This window comes from Pinus tabuliformis, chromosome 7, assembly GCF_031772625.1.
Source record: "Pinus tabuliformis cultivar Carrire ecotype Pingquan chromosome 7, CPIR1, whole genome shotgun sequence".
Lineage (NCBI taxonomy): Eukaryota > Viridiplantae > Streptophyta > Pinopsida > Pinales > Pinaceae > Pinus > Pinus tabuliformis.
The window spans coordinates 1,490,382,260-1,490,401,139 of record NC_142293.1 but is presented as its reverse complement, the minus strand read 5'-3'; the positions used below and the strand labels follow the sequence as shown (position 1 = coordinate 1,490,401,139).

The window sequence follows — 18,880 nt, the reverse complement described above, 5'->3', positions numbered from 1 at the left end:
AGTTATATATATATATATGACAATAATCTTCCTATCCATGAGACAATTTTCTTTTATTGGGGCACACACCGCTAAATCATACACAAGGTTCCTTTTATACAAAATTATACAACATTCTTGTTATGCACCATTACATAACGTTCCATATGGAACGTTAAAAATGTTATTGCACATAGCGCCACATTGCAACACTATATACTGCCTATTCAATCCCACAATGCAGTTCCATAATACCGTGCAATATTTTTAAGAGCTGCAAAAATATAATATAGTGACGACATTGAATTACTAGCAGTGTTCGGTTCATGTCAGGTTCACGACATCCATGCGACCAACACACCAATGACCAAACATGCAATATACAACGTTGCCTCCATATCAATACTGTATTGTACGCATTATAATTCTCTAGAAATACTATAATTGCTTAGAAAATATTGCTAATATAAATTTGTGGGGCGAGGAATGGGCGGTCTCCACCGAATTGACAATGGATTTTTTAGACTCACGTGATTGGTGGAAGGATCTTTGTTCCACGATGGAAGTCATTTGGCATGCAATGCCACATGATATGCTCCATATTTTGCAAATGAAATGTATAATCAACCATTTGTTCCAACCTAGTTCATATAATAATGGTTGGTCAAATGCACCTTTACAAGAATTTAAATGCATCCATTAACCAAGATAATCCAAGAGCACTCTCTTAAATCCAAGACACGGCGAGGTTGATAACCAAATTCTCTTTAATATAATGTAAATAAATACTCCCACTCTCCACAACGTCCTCTCTCGATATCCACATCTAGAACATGGTGGTTGAAATACCAGACCTTTGATTTATAATGATTTCATTGTCAGAAATGAAATTCCTTCAACGCATGGAATTTATTCCCATCTTTCAATGGAAAAATCACCAAGTAATATCAACGCTATAATATATTAATGTTTGTCACAATATCTTAATACTGACCCATAAAATGAATATACTAAGCAAACGCTTGTTTTGTGAGTGTTAGTACAATAATCGTGTTTTTTTTTTGCTAAGTATGATTATTCTATTATTTACAAAAAGAGAGTATTGTTACATCATTTGAGCCCAGAGAGCCATCATGCTTGAGAGATAGGCCGTTTGAGCATGACTAAGTCAAAAACTGGGAGTTTGGACATGATATCCTACGCAGGGGAAACAGAGAGGTACATACAACAGACACTAGACAATAATCCCAACACAACAGAAACTAGACAATAGACCCGATACAAGAACATAGAGAAAGTTTGACAAACAGAACCAGAAAGAAACTTTCCTCCTTTCCACTGGGCTTCAAAAATTGATGGACAACTGAAACACAAGTTTACTCGTCAGGTGGCTCCTCCACTATCTTGCACCATCCCTCTTCCGGTTCCTGCCTGTCCGGCTGAGCGTGAGCAACTGGCACTATGTTGATGGCACTGGCTGGCTGAGGTGTCCCGTGTTGCATATCAGTAGAAGGCCTCGGAGAGTTGGGATTTTGATCTTCCTCAGTGTGAGGCATAGGGGCACTAGGCTCGCCCTCGTCTTGGGCTTCTTCTAAGAAGAGAACAGAGACATGAGCCGTAATCCGAGGGCGAGTGAGAGAACAATTGAACGAGAAAATAGCTGAGCCAAAGGACGACGAATTGGCGGAGTCTGGAGAGTTTGGGTCCAGGTATTGACTTGGTCTCAGAATGCTCTCTGTTCCCAGAGGAGGAGGAGCTTGCCCCATGGAGCCAGACCCAGCAGAAGGGCACGAAGGGTTGCCTCGGCCGGAGCCTCTGCGGCTAAGCATGCGCTGGCGGGGTCTCGGCATAGCAGACAGAAAAGCACGAACAACAATGTTGAAATCTCCTTCACTCGAACTTCCACGACTAGCAATGAGTATGCCACGAACACCACAGGGGATGCCGCCAACAGCTGAGGGGAAATTACGCACCTTGAGCCCTGCCTCAGGCACAATCCGAAGACAGCAGCCGGAGCCTGACCCCCCCAAGCCCAATCTGTCTCAAAACTCTGAATCGTTCCAAGCAGAATGAAACACAGTAGCATGTTGCTGAAGCTGAAGCTATTAAATACGCGAGTGCCATTCCCTTGATCCTCACCCGCCATTACTATGGCAATCAAGATCGTTGCAGGTAGAAATCCTCCAGTGCAGGCGTAACTGGACAGCGATTTAATGCCAAGACCGAACAAACAAACATCCATAATGTTAATCACCTGCAAGTTGATATCCTCCCACCTGATATTTTGTCCGACGAGCATGCTGGACAGGTGCCTTCCATGCTGCGCCTTCCTCCGTCCCATCATAGTAAATGCTTTACAGATCACCCGTATCTGGGGGTGTAGCTTCTTCTTGAACCAGTTGATTGCATTCCTGTATTTTATCATTGTTTCGAATTATGTTTATTGATCCTGTGAGTAAGGCGTGATTGCTTTCTATCCCCACATTGGCTAGGATGTTGGCAACTTTGTTGCCATCCCTCTTAACCTGACTGAAGATTGTTGCTCTGTTGTTAAGAAGCTCGAGTTCTATTGCTTCTAATTTGGCCTCCAGTCTCCAACTCGTTGCTATTTTGCTAGCATGAGATCCATTGAGGAGTTGTTTGACCTTATTGATAAGGAGCAGAGAGTCTCCCTCTACCTCTAGAGGATGGTAATTGTGTGTTCTTGCTAAGAGGAGACCTTGCCATAAGCCTTCCATTTCCGCCGAGTTGTTGGTGTCCCAACCAATATTTCCAAAGTAAATCAGTTGAGGCTTTCCTGCATGATTCCTGAATATTCCACCATAGCCTGCCTTCCCAGGGTTGCCCTTTGAGGCTCCATCAAAATTGAGCTTAAAAGTGTGCTCTGGAGGAGCTGTCCAAGAATCTCTGTTTGAATTGAAGGTTCTTGGGGCATTGTTGAGAGTTACATTAGGGAGTTGTATATTCCAGTTTTCCCAAATGGCTCTCTCACTGTCGATTGAGGGAAGGTCCTCCTTAGTCCAGGTATGTATCAGCAGTGTTTCTTTGAGGTTTGTGCAGAATCTGCTCCATATGTTCTCTAAAGGAGAGCTTTGATCTTTGAATATACGTTTGTTCCTTTCTTTCCAAATTCCCCAAACTAGCATACCTGGAATTATTTTCCACATATGGTTAAGAATTCCACTCTTGAATGGTTTCTTTTGCCATTGACGCAGAGTATTTATGATGTCCTCTGCCACTCTACATCTTTTCTGACATCTGAAGCTTACCTTCTCCCATAACTGATTGGCCATAGCGCAAGAGTCAAACAAGTGTTGAAGGGTTTCCTCCTAGGCTCTGCAATTGACACACATTGAGGGACCATGGTAATTTCTTCTCCTTAACCTATCCCATGTTAGAATTTTTTGATGTCCAACCAGCCAAAGAAAGAGAGATACTTTAGGCCAGATACCTGAATCCCAAATTTTTCCCCAGAGGAGATGGAGGGGAGACGGGTTGGAGTTGATTAATTTGTAAGCTTTGGAAGTTGTAAAGGTTCCTTTTGTCCTATATCCCCATCTTAGTATGTCTTTGTCTTTTGAATGTCGTATGCGTCGATTTTGGAGCTCCCGTTCCAGACTCTCCCTGAAGGGGCGATCCGTATTCCTTATTAACCTGTCACTTTGAATCCATTGCCTGTATCCTTGCTCATTCTCCTAGGTCCAGTGTTGTCTAACTGTTTGCTGTTGTTGCTCCTCCCCAATGTATGATGGAAGAGGGTGGAGAGTGCTACTGAGCTTTGGCATTTGGTTCTAGGTGTCAGTCCAGAAGCGTGCCGTTTCACCATTTCTTACTTCCCAAAAGTTGTGGTGTTGTATCAACATGTAATGTTGCTTGGCCGCATTCCATATGAGGGAGCCTTTTGCATTGGGAATAAGTCTTATAAGCTCGTTTTGTGGTCTGTGATTTGCATATTTGGCTGTCCAGATTGTGGCCCAAGGTTTGTCAGTGTTGGAGAGCCACTACCACCAGAGTTTGGCACACATTATCGCATTGCTTTGATTGGGATCTCGCAATCCAATGCCTCCCTTTTCTTTAGGCATACAAACAGTTGTCCAATTTACCAGGGCCCATTTGCGATTGGTAGCTGTGCTCCCCCATAGGAAGTTACGTTGAAGATCCTTTATTCTTTTTATAACCCATTTGGGCGCTGCAAGAATTGAAAACAGGTAGAGCGGCATAGCCTGAAGCACAGCCTTTATGAGCACCACCCGGCTAGCAATGTTAAGAGTTCGATGTGTCCAAAGATTTAGATGAGAATCCAACTTCTCAATTAAGGTGCGCCAGGTGGAATGCTTGATGGCTGAGTCAATGAGGGGGGCTCCAAGATATTTTGAAGGGAGAGAATCAATGGGGAAACCCAAAATGCGAGCTATTGCACGCTGCACCACAGGGGCTGTGTGAAAGAAGAAGATTTGAGATTTGGCATTGTTAACACTGGTGCCCGAGGCTTCAGAGAAGTCGTTGAGAAGAGATTTGAAGAGGGAGGCTTCCTGAACTGAAGGGTATCCAAACAGCATATTATCATCAACAAATTGCTGATGGGTTATGGCTGGGGTACCATGGATGGAGAGTCCTTTGAGCTGATGGGAGGCAAGAGCAGATTTGATATGTCGTCCTAATCCTTCGGCCAATAAAACAAAAAGGAAGGGGGAAAGAGGATCGCCCTGCCGAATTCCTCTGGAAGGACTAAAGGGTTTAGAGGGAATGCCATTCACAAGTATGGAAAATAAGGAGGAGGATATGAGACTCATAATCCACCGCACCCACATGGGTGAGAATCCATAAGCATTTAACATTTTTTTCATATAAGTCCAACTTAGTTTATCAAATGCTTTTGAGAGATCAAGCTTCAGTAGCATACCTGCCTGTTTGTGATGCTTGAGGGAATGAATAACTTCATGCATGAGGATGATTACATCGAGGATCTGCCGCCCTTCTACATAGCCAGATTGTTCCGGTGATATTAGCAAAGGCAGAAGAGGTTTTAGCCTGTTTGTAATGACTTTAGAGATAACTTTGTAGATGACGTTGCATAGTGCTATAGGGCGAAATTTGTTCGGTGTGTTAGAAATCTCTTCCTTTGGGATGAGTGAAATGAAGGTTGCGTTGAGGGTAGGTAAGAGCCAGTGCAGAGCTCTGGATTCCTCCACAACTTGCCAAACCTCATCTTTTATCATCTCCCAGAACTTGTGATAGAAGGTGGTTGAAAAACCATCGGGTCCCAGGGCTTTGCCCTCTTTGAGCTGGTGCATGGCTGTATCCACCTCCTGAGGGAGAATAGGGCGAAGGAGGAGCTCATTATGTTCTTCAGTGATAATTTTTGGAATCTTTCGGATGATTTTTTCGATGGCTGGATTTCTGTTTGCCTTAGGCTCGCTGAGCACCTGTTTGAAATGTTGAAGAAATTCCTCCTCAATTTCTTCATGCTTTTCCACTCTTGTCCCTTCCTGATTCTGAATGAAGGATATGTTGTTGTGCATTCGTCTTTGGACAGTAGTTCTATGGAAGAATTTAGTGTTCCTTTCCCCCTCTTTTAACCATCTTATCCTGGATTTTTGCCTCCATAGGATTTCCTCTTGCTTTCTCCTCTCCTCCAATTGAGTATTTATGTGTTGCTCCTGTTCTAAGGTCCAATTGGTGTGTCCCTTGTCGATGATTTGTTGCTGAAGATCTGCCATTTCCTTGTTTAGAGTTTGTTGCTCCTTGAAGATATTTCCAAATGTCTCTTGATTCCATTTCTTAATTTGGATTTTTAGATGTTTGAGTTTCTGTTGAAATTGAAAAAAAATTTATCCTTCCGGTGGGCAGAAGTTACTCCATGTTGTTTTGACGAAGTCCTTGAAAGAAGGATGTGTAAGCCAACACTCTTCGAAGCGAAAGGGTCGCTTGATTGTGTTGTCGGGCCTTTGCCGTTGGAGAGACATGGGCCAATGGTCAGATCCTGAGTAAGGGAGAATGGCGGTTGCTATATCCCCTCCTAGATGTTCTGAATTATCGGTGATGAGGAATCTGTCTAACTTTGAGGTGATTTGATACTTTCCGGCTCTGCGGTTGCTCCAAGTATGTATGCCGTTGCAGAATTGCAAGTCGATGAGTGAGTTGTTTTGTATGAAGTCTTTGAAGTGGACATTTTCCTGATCTAGCCTGATTCGCCCACACTGTTTTTCCTCCAGCTTGGTGATCATATTGAAATCCCCTCCAATGATCCAAAGAGGATGCGTTCTGCTTAAGCTTAGAGCTTCTATTGTATTGAGTAAGGCTATTTTGTTTCCAGCTTCCTAAGTGTTATAGACATTTTTGTGCCTTACAGCTAGAAGCATGAAATGTCCATAATCTAAGGGATCCAAAGTCCCTAAACATGTTGTTCCTACCCCTAGAGGAACAAGGCTAACAAACCACAGCAATTCACAGAAGTTCTCCACCAGAAACTGCTCAAAAACAAGTCAATTCAGGATCAATTCAGTGGCTCCACTAGCTATCTGCACTGAAATGCAAAGTCAACACTAGCTACCTGCACTGCAACGTAGGTAGAAGCACTACCAGGGTGCGCTGAGCGAGAGTTGACAAATGGCAAGTTCATTCCAAGAGGTGTCAAGACCCAGGAAGCTTCTAGAATCTTCCTCAATGACACTTGCCTCAGTGAATTCAACTTGTGATGAGTAAGAGGTTCCCAATCTCCAAGTGGAAGCAAGAACCTCCAAGTGGAATCAAGAACTGACAGAGGGAGAGGACACTAGTCAGATCTCAAGCTGACTCATCCTCTCTCCAAACATCTATATATGGATCTCTCCTCCATGAGATCTAGGGGCTGGAATTTTGTGATTGCAAAGAATTGCTGTTGGTTTGAGATTGGAATCATTGGGTGCTTAATGCTTTGAGGGAAGGTGAAGATAGGAATTTCATTTGTTGGGAAGGAGATGCTGGATTGGAGCCCTCTGGGTTGTATCTCTTCCTGAACCTTGTTATTCATCAATAAAGCTATCTTGGTTTCTCCTATATACTGGTGTATCTTTGATGTATGATTGCATTAGTATGTTTAGTTTATTTCTAATCCTGAACTAGTTATGAATATGAATCTTGGTCTTTGTGTAGTGTTCTCTTCTTGTGATCTTGCAGAAACCTCTTGAAGCTGGGCGAGCGAGAAGACAAGTAGCTGGGAACTCCCAAAGAGAAGAGAAACATGATCGAGGGACAAACAGAAGACACCGGTTAGTCCATCCATCTCTCTTCATTCTTAATTCATAAAGGAAGAATACTAGAATAGCTGTTTCTGTTTGTTGCTAAGGCACTGTCACACCTTAGGTGGATAGGATCGTCCTGCATAGGCATTTTTCCCCACAACAAATTGGCGACTCCACTGGGGACATCTGTTTAGTCATTTTATTTGTGTATCTATCATTGTTTGTTTGATAGACTCAACAGCAACAATCGAACTGCATCTGCTATTCTCAGATGCAAAGTAGACAGCTGCTTCTTTGATCCAATCACTGGATTTGTCTATGATCTGAACAATGGACTTACAATTGATTTGATGATCCTTTGTGATAGATCTTAGTACCCCCTCAAAGCATCCCTTTGATTGTACCTTGCTTGTTGCTTTGATTTGGCCTGAAACTGTAGATTAATCAGCAAACTGTGACCCAGAACCCAGTGAGAAACTCTCGTTTCTACTTCAGCGCAGACCTTGTGAAGAGGTTCTGCATTTCAACGCAGGTCCCGTGAAGGCTACCTACGCTGAATGTCAAAACCCCTGTGTTGAGGGTGCGCTGATCCAGTTAGGCCTTGTGCAGCTGGGGTTCTCTGCTATGTTTTACCTTGTTTTGATCTCTGATTTTGGCAGCCTGTAACCAGCATAGGTACTAGTCTGATAACTCCTTTTCTCTGCTTAAATTCTGCCTCCTTTTGTACAAAAAGACTGTGAGTGTTTTTATGTGTTTGTGGCGTCATTTACAGTTTTCCTTTGCAAGAGTGAAATAGTCATCCTGTAGCCCTTGATTCAGATCTGTTGATTGTGATCTTAGGAGAGAGTTCATTGGCTGTTTACAGTTGATTATACATTTACTTTTGCTTTTGGTTTGAGTTTGTCTCTTTTAAGTGTCGAAACAAGTATTCATTTCGAAAATCGTTAAGTGTTGTAATCTCTTCTACCCTCTCTGATTTCGAAAAAGTAAACTTGTTTGTATTTGTCATTTAAAAGCAAATTCAAAGTTGTACAAAAAGCTTTCTTTGTAGGCATCAATACTAAGAAAGCGGAAAACAAACACCTGCATTGTGCATTTGCATCTTGATAGTTTGCATGTTTGATTTAGGAAAAGTGCATTAGAGTGTGCTGATTTCTCTTTGAGAAAAGATGGTGTCTTTCTTTTCCCTTTGTAGCTAGGATTTTCATAAGTTGAAAAGATATAAAGCTTGCTTATCATCTTTAGACTGCATTTAGGAATTGTATCATACATCTCATGGTGAACCTCAAAAGGAAAACTTCTAAAAAGATCAACCTAAAATAAATTGAATGAACTTAACAACGCTTTGCAACATAACGCACAACATAGAGGTCTAGGCTAGAGACGTGTTCCGGCGTTGTAAAGCCTGGTGACTGTCGATCTCGTTGATGGTGGGTGATTCCTCCTGAGGGACGATAGCGCCAGTGCGGATTGTGCTCCCACGTACCGTCGCGTATATATTGGGAGACCCCTATAGGAATAAAACCTTTATCCTTAGGAAGCTGTGTCGGCCACCCTACTGATCGCAATGCACTGAACAAAACATTCAGGAAGATCGACTGCCCGTACGTTAAAAAGTATTCTGCGGTTTTGCGAAAAGTTTGGCACACCCTCTGCCTAGAACTCCAGAGCAGTTTCTTTTGGCCTTTTTCAGACTCTATAACAGAAAAAGTCCATCCGAGCATTTGTTACTTCGGGCTCGTTAAAACATCGAAGGAGACTAGAGTCATATTTAGCTTTTTCTCGACTCTTTAAAAGTGAAAAAGCAAGTTGTGTCTAAAGCGTCGTTAAAATTTATTTTAAACGGAACAATCACCCCTATTCCTGCGTTGATCTTTAGGTTGAGAAAAATGGAGCACACCAACCAAGGAATTCCCCTTGGTGGAAATCCTAGTCCTTTCTCCTCTTGGGGAGATGCTGGTGCGCCTCATATGGCCACATTGTCGCTTCCAGGACTGACAATTGGCTTGCCGGTCTGGCTCTTCTCAACCAATGTCGTTCAGAAAACCACTATTCCTGAACAGTCGAATCAACAGTCAGACCAGACCAGAGTTACCCACCAGCCTTCTACTTCATCTAATTCTCCCTCTCCTCCTTCCTCTTCGTTTGACGGAACTGGTAAAACAAAAAACCAATTTCTTAAGGAGAAGAAGCAAAAGAAGAAGAAAGAGAAGAAGAAGAAGGAGCCAAAAACAACTGGGGGCAAACAAGTGGCGTCTGACAAAAATCCACACATAGCACTGACTAGTCCTAAATCGCCATGTGTCATATGCAAGGGAGACCACTTCCACAGAGATTGTCCCTACATCCCTCGGATACTAAGGGACTGGTCTCCCCGTTGGCACAATTCAGTGGCATCAACCTCTGATAGCCATGTTGACAGCTCACCGTGAACTAGTGAAAGTGAAGTCACAGGACAGAGAGGGAAAGCTAGATTTCCCTGCAAACTGTGTGAAGGCGACCATGCCATCCACCGTTGTCCCTTCTTAGACGAGGCTAAAAGAGTTTTGGAAGATCGCCCAGTTTTACCAGTGCAACTTCCTCCTGGATATCAAAAACTCCTGCCAAGTCCTTCACCAGTTGAGAACCCGGCTGGCCCGCTCAGGTGGTCAGCTGAAGCACCTATCATTGAGGATGAACCGTCTGAATCCATACCTGACGAAAGTCAAAAGGTTGAGGCGGTAGTTGACCCGGTTTTGCCTTCAGAGGCTCTATCTTCGAATGATACCGTCACAGAGGAGAATAAAGACGACACCGTACAAATTCTCTTCATCAACACAGACTCCGACAAACTAGGGGGCAATTTGCCCATTCCTTTATCGCAGGAAGGAACTTCGTCAGAGTCATACCCGACCCTCTATTCGGTCCCACCACCAAGCAACCTAGTTGTCTCGTTCGATTGGAACCAACTAGGCAGACCCCGTTTGCCAGCAAGCATACCATTCAGAATTATCGTTCAAATATACAGAATGGTAATGGCTGGCACTATCATTGATGAGGGGGCATCTGTGAGTATCCTTTCCTCTATTGCTTGGAAAGCGCTTGGTTCGCCAGCGCTTTTGCCTGAAATGAGAAATCTATCAGGCTTTGATAAAGGAACCAGTCAACCTTTAGGGATCCTCCCCAATGGGCCCATAACATTGAAAGGGAAGACCGTTCAAATGAACGTGATGGTCATTCAAGGACCCTTGGATTATAACCTACTCCTTGGACGAGACTATATATATTGCATGGGAGCCATCGTCTCCTCACTCTTTAGAGTAATGTGTTTTCCGCACGAAGGAAGAGTGGTCAAGCTCATGGACCAGCTTTCATTTCCCGGATCACGCATCGCAAATAGTCATATACCATCCCTAAATGGTCTCTTCACGCAAGAAATGTCTCAACCCACCGTCCGTCCTCTTGATGAGCGCGAGTAATCCGGGAGGATATGACTGGAACCCAGGGGGCATGCGTCCTGGTCTGCTTCGGCAGGAAAACTTTGGGTATAGGGTAGGTTTCCGCGAGAGAATATGACTAGTCCGTACCCCGTCCGTGAGTGGAAGAGGGGTTGTTGTAGAATAAGATTCTTTTGTCAAAGTTATGTGAGTTGGTGGGCATCGTCGCTCACCTTTGTCTATTTCGATAGACATCGTCGAGGAAGTGTTTCATTCGTGGCCGCGAATGGAGCAATCTTTGGTAACCTGAAAGAGGTAGGCCTCTCTCGGTAAAACAATTGTTTTGCTGGACTAAAGTAGGGGTAACCTTGAAACTCTGCTTTATACCTAGGGGCATGCAAACATTTCGGAGTGCAAGCAAGGGGCGGCTATTTATTTTTTAAATTTGTAGGTCCTCCCTTTAAACCTGTAGGTCTAACCCTTTAAACTCATAGGATTAGTCGTTTCCGAACTTGCATAACGAAAGGATGCGGGGCATAGCTTTGTAAGATGAAGCTCCATAAAAAATAGAATCTTAATGAGACATTCTTATCATATGACTGGGTATTCGATCAGTTTTAGCACACAGTTCATGCTCGCTAAAAAATAAACGCAAGATCCGAGCAGTTTTAGCACATAGTTCATGCTCGTTAAAAAATAAACATAAGATTGAGCAAATGTTTCCACCCGCGTTTAAGCTCGTTAAAAAATGAACTATCCCGGTAAATAACCACTGTGAATGTAACATTATCAGCCATTAAAGCCTTGGTCGTGTTTGCACTGTCACCTCCACTTTTCCATTGGCCGATCGTTCACCTCCATATGTTCGTTTACCCATTTTGAGGAACAGCTGCGAAGAGTGATTTCACTAGCCATCCTTGTGACACTGCCGTGATTGGAAAATTCCAACCTGTACCTGGAATCAGCTGCTAACCTGTTTCATCACTCGTTCCTCAAAAGACGAGTCTTCTTTAATCTCTTTTCATCTGACTCGTAAAATATGAAAAGATTGCCGAGTCCTTGGCCTTCCAGCTCGTTAAAGGGACAGGAAGTGCTATCCCTCCTCTAGATTTTAATCTTTTTGGACCTGAGGGATTATTGCACAAAAATATTGAGTGCTTGTTTTATTCGGCTCGTTAAAACTATCGAAAACTCATCCCTTCTGTATTGTTTTATACTTTTTCGGACCTAAGGGATTAGATGACGAAAAAGGACTTTTGGAGATAACTTTATGTACCTTTTCAGACTCTCTAAAAATGAAAAGGACCGAGTTATCTTTGTCGTAAGACTCGTTAAAATCATTAAATAGCGACAAACTTGTCTTTAGACAAGAACGAGTTTCACTATCGCTAGGCTCGTTAAAACATAGCGATGGGCTTGCCCGAAGGGCTGGTTATAGAACAAGCATATGTTATCCTCCTCAAGCTTGACAAAAATAAAGAGGTACTGGTCAGCAATGACTTGGGAAAAATTGGGAGAAACTCAAGAAAACTTTGATGGTAGCAAGTCGCTCTTGAACATGACACTTTTCCTCCATACCACAATCGGGTTGGGTTGTTTCATTCACCAGTCACATCACCATGGTCTCGCCATACCATCCATATTTGGGGTAATGCTACCGATCCATCGCATCAGTGTCGCCATATGTTCAAGAGAAGTCGTTCAGAAAAGTCAACCGTGTTCCATCCACTGCTGTACATTATCTTTCATCCTTTCATGACCGCCACCCTGAATCATATGTCACAGATCGTTTTCACCTCCATCAAAATCATTAACTCCGTTCCGTGTCATTGATGTGGGCTTCATTAAGGCCCTCCTTTGATGGATCGCTTCTTGTCGACATCAGCTCATTATCCAAGAAGTTGATCTAGGAACAACCCCTTCAGTACTTTGAAGCTTGCATGCCTCAAAGGCAAGTTTCTCACTTCCGGCGACAGGTATACATCAATGACCTTCGACCGAAAGATTTTGCGTGGTGTTCGACGCCAAGTCCTTTATTCACACCACGTGAATTGTACTTCAGTACCTTGAGGGTCATCATCATTATCGGTGATTCCTCTCGCGCTTGTTAACGATTTACCTCATCGACCGATAATCAAGCGATGTCTTTCCATGTTCGACTTTAGAACATTTCTCACATGGATCGACTTGTACTTAGAGTGAAGATCGAACGAGTTTGAAGACCCTGGATCTAGTTTCAACCATCCGGGCTGCGATATATATTCAGGAAAGATAAAGACATTGACATGTACATCATTGCAGCAGATAATCATCCTACCCAAAGGATGATAATTTCATCAAAATTATCAGTCTACCATCAGACGATTGTCTGTTCTATGTACAGAAAAATGAATTTATAAAGCTGAGCATGGGAATGCCTGCCTCAGCTAGATCATGAAAGCAGTATGAAAAATAATGTATTGTATTGTATTGTATTACAGGTCTCCTCCCAGCAATGAATGAACTTCGGATCCTCTTGATAAAGCATTTCACCCGATAAACGGCCTCATAGTTTAGGGGGCAACTGTTATAGACATTTTTGTGCCTTACAGCTATAAGCATGAAATGTCCATAATCTAAGGGATCCAAAGTCCCTAAACATGTTGTTCCTACCCCTAGAGGAACAAGGCTAACAAACCACAGCAATTCACAGAAGTTCTCCACCAGAAACTGCTCAAAAACAAGTCAATTCAGGATCAATTCAGTGGCTCCACTAGCTATATGCGCTGAAATGCAAAGTCAACACTGGCTACCTGCACTACAACGCAGGTAGAAGCACTACCAGGGTGCGCTGAGCGAGAGTTGACAAATGGCAAGTTCATTCCAAGAGGTGTCAAGACCCAGGAAGCTTCCAGAATCTTCCTCAATGACACTTGCCTCAGTGAATTCGACTAGTGATGAGTAAGAGGTTCCCAATCTCCAAGTGGAAGCAAGAACCTCCAAGTGGAATCAAGAACTGACAGAGGGAGAGGACACTAGTCAGATCTCAAGCTGACTCATCCTCTCTCCAAACATCTATATATGGATCTCTCCTCCATGAGATCTAGGGGCTGGAATTTTGTGATTGCAAAGAATTGCTGTTGGTTTGAGATTGGAATCATTGGGTGCTTAATGCTTTGAGGGATGGTGAAGATAGGAATTTCATTTGTTGGGAAGGAGATGCTGGATTGGAGCCCTCTGGGTTGTATCTCTTCCTGAACCTTGTTATTCATCAATAAAGCTATCTTGGTTTCTCCTATATACTGGTGTATCTTTGATGTATGATTGCATTAGTATGTTTAGTTTATTTCTAATCCTGAACTAGTTATGAATATGAATCTTGGTCTTTGTGTAGTGTTCTCTTCTTGTGATCTTGCAGAAACCTCTTGAAGCTGGGCAAGCGAGAAGACAAGTAGCTGGGAACTCCCAAAGAAAAGAGAAACAGGATCGAGGGACAAACGTAAGACACCGGTTAGTCCATCCATCTCTCTTCATTCTTAATTCATAAAGGAAGAATACTAGAATAGTTGTTTCTGTTTGTTGCTAAGGCACTGTCACACCTTAGGTGGATAGGATCGTCCTGCATAGGCATTTTCCCCCACAACACTAAGGGAAGTAGACATTAGTAAGGTTGCCGTGAATATTAGTACCTATGATGTGGAAGGTAGCCTGTATGATATTGTGGGAGGCATGAAAATCATGGAGAAAGATCATTTGTGGGTTCCACACTATAGATAGTCCCCCTGATGCTCCTTTTGTGTCTACTGCTACTGCTTCGCATCCTGGCCAAGCTCTGGAGAGGATGCTTCCTAGCATATTGCTATTGCATTTAGTTTCTTGAAGAAAACACATTTGCGGTTTCTCCAACTTTATCATGTTTTTTAGAGTTCGGAGTTTCCCTGGGCTGTTGAGCCCCCTTAAATTCCATGAGGTGAGCTTCATGATTCACTATTGATGAAGGGTTTGTAGTGCTTCGTCAATTTTTCCTACCTGCCTAAGTCCACCAGGATCTTTCCTACTTCAATTGTTCGTTGGAGATCTGTTCTTCTCCCTCTCTTTTTGAAGTCTCTTGGGGGGAGGCTTCCATCCCAGGAACTGCTTGGTTGGATGCCTAGTTGCTTCTGCTGATATACCTTCGATAGAACTATTTCCAGCTTGTTGAGTTGCATCTCTGGGATTTGATCGTAGTTTTTCTTTTTGCATGCTTGCTCGAGCTCAAGTAAGTCCAGTCCTTCCATGTCGAAATTTTCAGGATCTTCATCCATGATCTGCGGTTGACTTCTTTCACCAGTGGTTTCTGCGAGGGAGATGAGATGGTTCAAAGATCCATCTACTTCCATTTCATTCGCTTTTCCTGTACTATCATTTTGATTATCCATGGGGGAAGCCTTTTTGTCCTTTGAGTTGATAGAAACAGGGGTAGAGCTGGAAGGATTGTTAATGTCGGGGGTGGATAGCGGTGACGCATTTGGCTTTGAGCTTAAGGGTTGATCTTCTAAGGTGTGAGCCAGAATCTTAAAACTGTTACTCGTGGAAGGAATAGATGCAGAGTCTTGATGCGGTTTCCTCCGAGGAGCAGGCTTTTTGTGAGCTTGTTTTCGGTTATGAACTTTGGTAAAACCTTCTTGGGCTGACTTATCAGAGGGGTCAGGGGGGTTGGATATAGGGGCTATGACATTTAGCGGGCAATCCCTAAAGAGATTCCCATGAGCATGACACTTGAGACATCGAAATGGAACATGTTCATAGTCCAGAGGTTGGATCCATTCATAGTCGCCATGAGATAGACTTACTGAGTCAAGTAGCGCTTTGTCTAGTCGCATGAAGACACAAATGCGGGTGTATGAAGTGTATCTTCGTAGCTTTGTTTCTTCTGCCACCTTTATGTATTCCCCCAGTCCATTTCCAATATCCTTGAGTATTCCTTCATCCCAATATTCTTCTGGAAGAGAGTACATTCTGATCCAGACAGGGGCCCAGGTGAGGTCTTCCTTGTCCGGGTTGAATCTTGCTATCCATTCTCTCAGGTACAAGCCTGCTGAGTTAAAGAAGTATGGGCCTTGAGTTAAGATTCTGGACTTGTCTTCTAAGAAAAAAAAGATAACAGTAAAAAAACCCTTTGGTCCTAGCTGCAGAGTGATGTCACCCTTGGGTTTCCACTTTGCCGAGATCCAACCATGCAACACTTTTTCTGTTGGCCACTTTCCTATGAACTTTCCTATCAGTGCATGATCTATCATGAATTGTATTCTCTCATTGATCTTCTGACTGGGTAGTTCTATCTTAGGTCTTTCCACTGCTATTGGCTTGAAGGTTTTTGAAGTGACCTTGGTTTGTTCCTCTGGCTTGTCTTTCCCTTCTGGGTTTGCATCCTTCTTGTCAGTCGGTATTGCTGTATCTTTCAACTTGTTCTGCTGCGGTGACGTCTTGGTATTCTTGTCTGTGCGGATCGACCAAAAGATTAGGGATCCCGTGTGCTCTGGCAACTCATTGGTTGACAGAGGGGAGGGCTTTGAGCCCCCCCCCCCTGGGGAGGGTCCATGTACGTTGACTGATTTCCTGAGGCTCTTTGTCAGGCACTGGAGGTCAGACCCTCACAGGCTGCAGCGTCGTTCCTGTATGCTATGGCGCAAGTTGTCTGTCGGAAACCCTAGTTGCAGAGCTCGACCATCTCTCTAGTGTCATAGTACAATAAACGTGTTATGGCATATAGTGGTTTAATTATAGGATACTCAACGCACATCTCTAGAAACTTCCACGAAACGTCCTTCTGTAATAAATCTCCTGCAACTTCTAGTGCACATTCATCTCATAATGCACTTTTGGCAACTAATTTTGTGAATTTTGATGTTCAAATTGTAACAAAATTTATTGACTTGTCAACCAAATGTAACGCCCATCTCATCCACTCTTTTTTATGTTAATTCCCTAATGTATCTTGCTACTGTAATAATGACATCTTAATATACCTCAAGCCTTTTAATTCAATGATTCAATTTGCTTTGATAATTTATATTACCTTAATATATTATTTCCTCCTGATATTGCACATACTACTGTTCCTTTAGCCATCTTGCCTTTTAGATTTAAGAAATAGTGATAAGAGTGCCATCAAATTCTCTCATAATTCATTTGTTGAAATTCTTGTTAATGCCAATGTATCGCCTTGGTATGTTACACATTGTTCATGTTGTTACTAAATTCCATCAACACTTCCGGTGCGATGTACCTAAATGTACTTTCCAATCTCTATATATTTTGACCATGATTGAGTTTTTTTCACACCCAATTTTTCTGTAATATTGCAATATGATCTCTGGATTCCTAATGGGCGTATTTGTATTGACACAATGTTTTGTTGTGCACTGAAGTTGTTCATGTAATTGTTTCATACTCCATGCACTACTTATACAAATGTCTTGTGTAGGCACCTTTATTCCCAGCTATACGAAAACATCCTCAACATTTCTCTATTCTTAACATCTTTCTGCGTTAAAGGGAATATAGCATTGTCACATTGTTAGAATTTTTTACAATGTCTCTAGAAACATTGTGAATATCGCGAAGGTCGAAATCATCAAATCCTCGCTAAAAGCTTTGATATTCAAATAGATGATCCTCTAGCTTGCAACCATTTATTTATATTTATTTTTTAAATTAAGCTTAATGGTTTCTAAAGAAAATCTTATTGTATTGAGATGCAAGTCAATAGTCCTAGTAGCACATACACTCTTGTCTAGGTGTTACCGTGCACATATACTCATGTCTGAAAATTTAATCGTCTTGTGGATTTCAACATGACCATGTATAATGTCCTCTACACCCTCATTCGATGTGTTAATATGTATGTGTTGTCTGGCATAGTTGATATATATGAAACTAGGATTGAAAAATCTAATATAACAAGATTCATTTATCATATTTCATCAGTAGAATCAGTCTTCTTATATTTTTTATTTCTTTCAAAACAATTTTGGGGTTGATCTCCCTTTGAAATTTTGTTGTTCCTACAATAATGAATTAATTTTTCTCTCTCTTGAGTAGTTCCCATGAGGTCATGATGGCTACATTTTGTCATTGAATTTTCATTTTGCTCAATTTTCGTTCTTTTCCATGGTTTAGTATGCTTCCTTCTACTATCTGTATTTCTTTTAAATTCAGAGTTTGGTTTGCTATGATTGGCTTTCATCATCTGTCTAGAGTTCTTTGGTGTGTTTGGAAGTTTGCAGTGTATAGTTTTGTGTCTAAGGTTTCTACATAAATAGCACCTTATTTGACCAATATATGGCATAACTTGTATGTGTATTCTTGTTCTTTTCTTTACAAACAATTTTCATTCATCAACTTTATGTCCAAATTCATTCCACAAATACAAATAGCCATAGAGATTATTTTTGTACCTAGTGTATGATTGGCTTCTCTGTTTTCCCACTTGAGGGAGCCTTCTTGTTTCTTGCATCTGTTGTTGATATGTGTTGACTTTATTTTTTATGTAGTCTATTTATACATGTCTATGTCCATGATAAGAAAAAAATTTGATAACTTTCCCAAGAGAAAATAATCTCCTTTGAGATCGTCGGAATTCGTTCGACTCATCTTTAGGAGGAAATGACCTTTTTGCAAAAATAATTTTCTTTGAATCAATATTTTCATATTTATTTTGATGTTTTCCTTTGTTTTTAATCACACTCATATTGGCTTCTTGTATATTTAACTCTGAAGTTGTTTTACATTCATTGATGACTACCTTTGGATTATTGTTCTTCTCTTCCGAGTTCTTCTTGGAGACCTTCTGATCTTCAAACTATTTAAGTAATCTACACTTTTCATCTATTTCATTATTTGCTAAGACAACTTCAGCTTCTAACGTTTTACCCTATACCTATTTCTCCTTAACCTGACTCTTCATAACCTCTCTGACTGCACTTTCTTCTTGAAGTTGTGTCTTGAGGCCAACAATTTCTTCCTTATGCTCATGTTCTCTCTGATTACATATTTGCACCAATTTTTTCAGATCTTTTTTTTCATTCTTCAATCATTATATTTCACTCAAGGCTATGTCAATATTGGTTTGTTTTTCATTTGTATTATCTTCACAGAAATAAGGTTCATTCACACTAGCAAAGACCTCATTTTAGTAAACCCTTTATTTTTTATGGGTATTTTTCTTCTTCTTCCTCATCTTCTCTTTTTCCATTCCGCAACTACTATTGTCTACTTCATGCATGAGCTGTAATCTATCCC

At 41.8% G+C, this 18,880-nt stretch overlaps 2 protein-coding genes across 2 annotated transcripts; both read right to left on the bottom strand.

Moving 5' to 3' along the window:
- Positions 1 to 3,980: 3,980 nt before the first annotated feature.
- On the bottom strand, positions 3,981 to 5,501 carry LOC149253474 (uncharacterized). The gene is made up of 2 exons (XM_089454499.1): positions 4,883 to 5,501; positions 3,981 to 4,516 (listed from the first exon to the last, which is right to left on the bottom strand). The coding sequence occupies exons 1-2, from the start codon at positions 5,499 to 5,501 to the stop codon at positions 3,981 to 3,983; spliced, it is 1,155 nt and encodes a 384-aa protein (XP_089310625.1).
- Positions 5,502 to 5,810: 309 nt separating this feature from the next.
- On the bottom strand, positions 5,811 to 6,206 carry LOC149253473 (uncharacterized). Its single transcript, XM_089454498.1, has one exon. The coding sequence runs from the start codon at positions 6,204 to 6,206 to the stop codon at positions 5,811 to 5,813; it is 396 nt and encodes a 131-aa protein (XP_089310624.1).
- Positions 6,207 to 18,880: the final 12,674 nt, after the last annotated feature.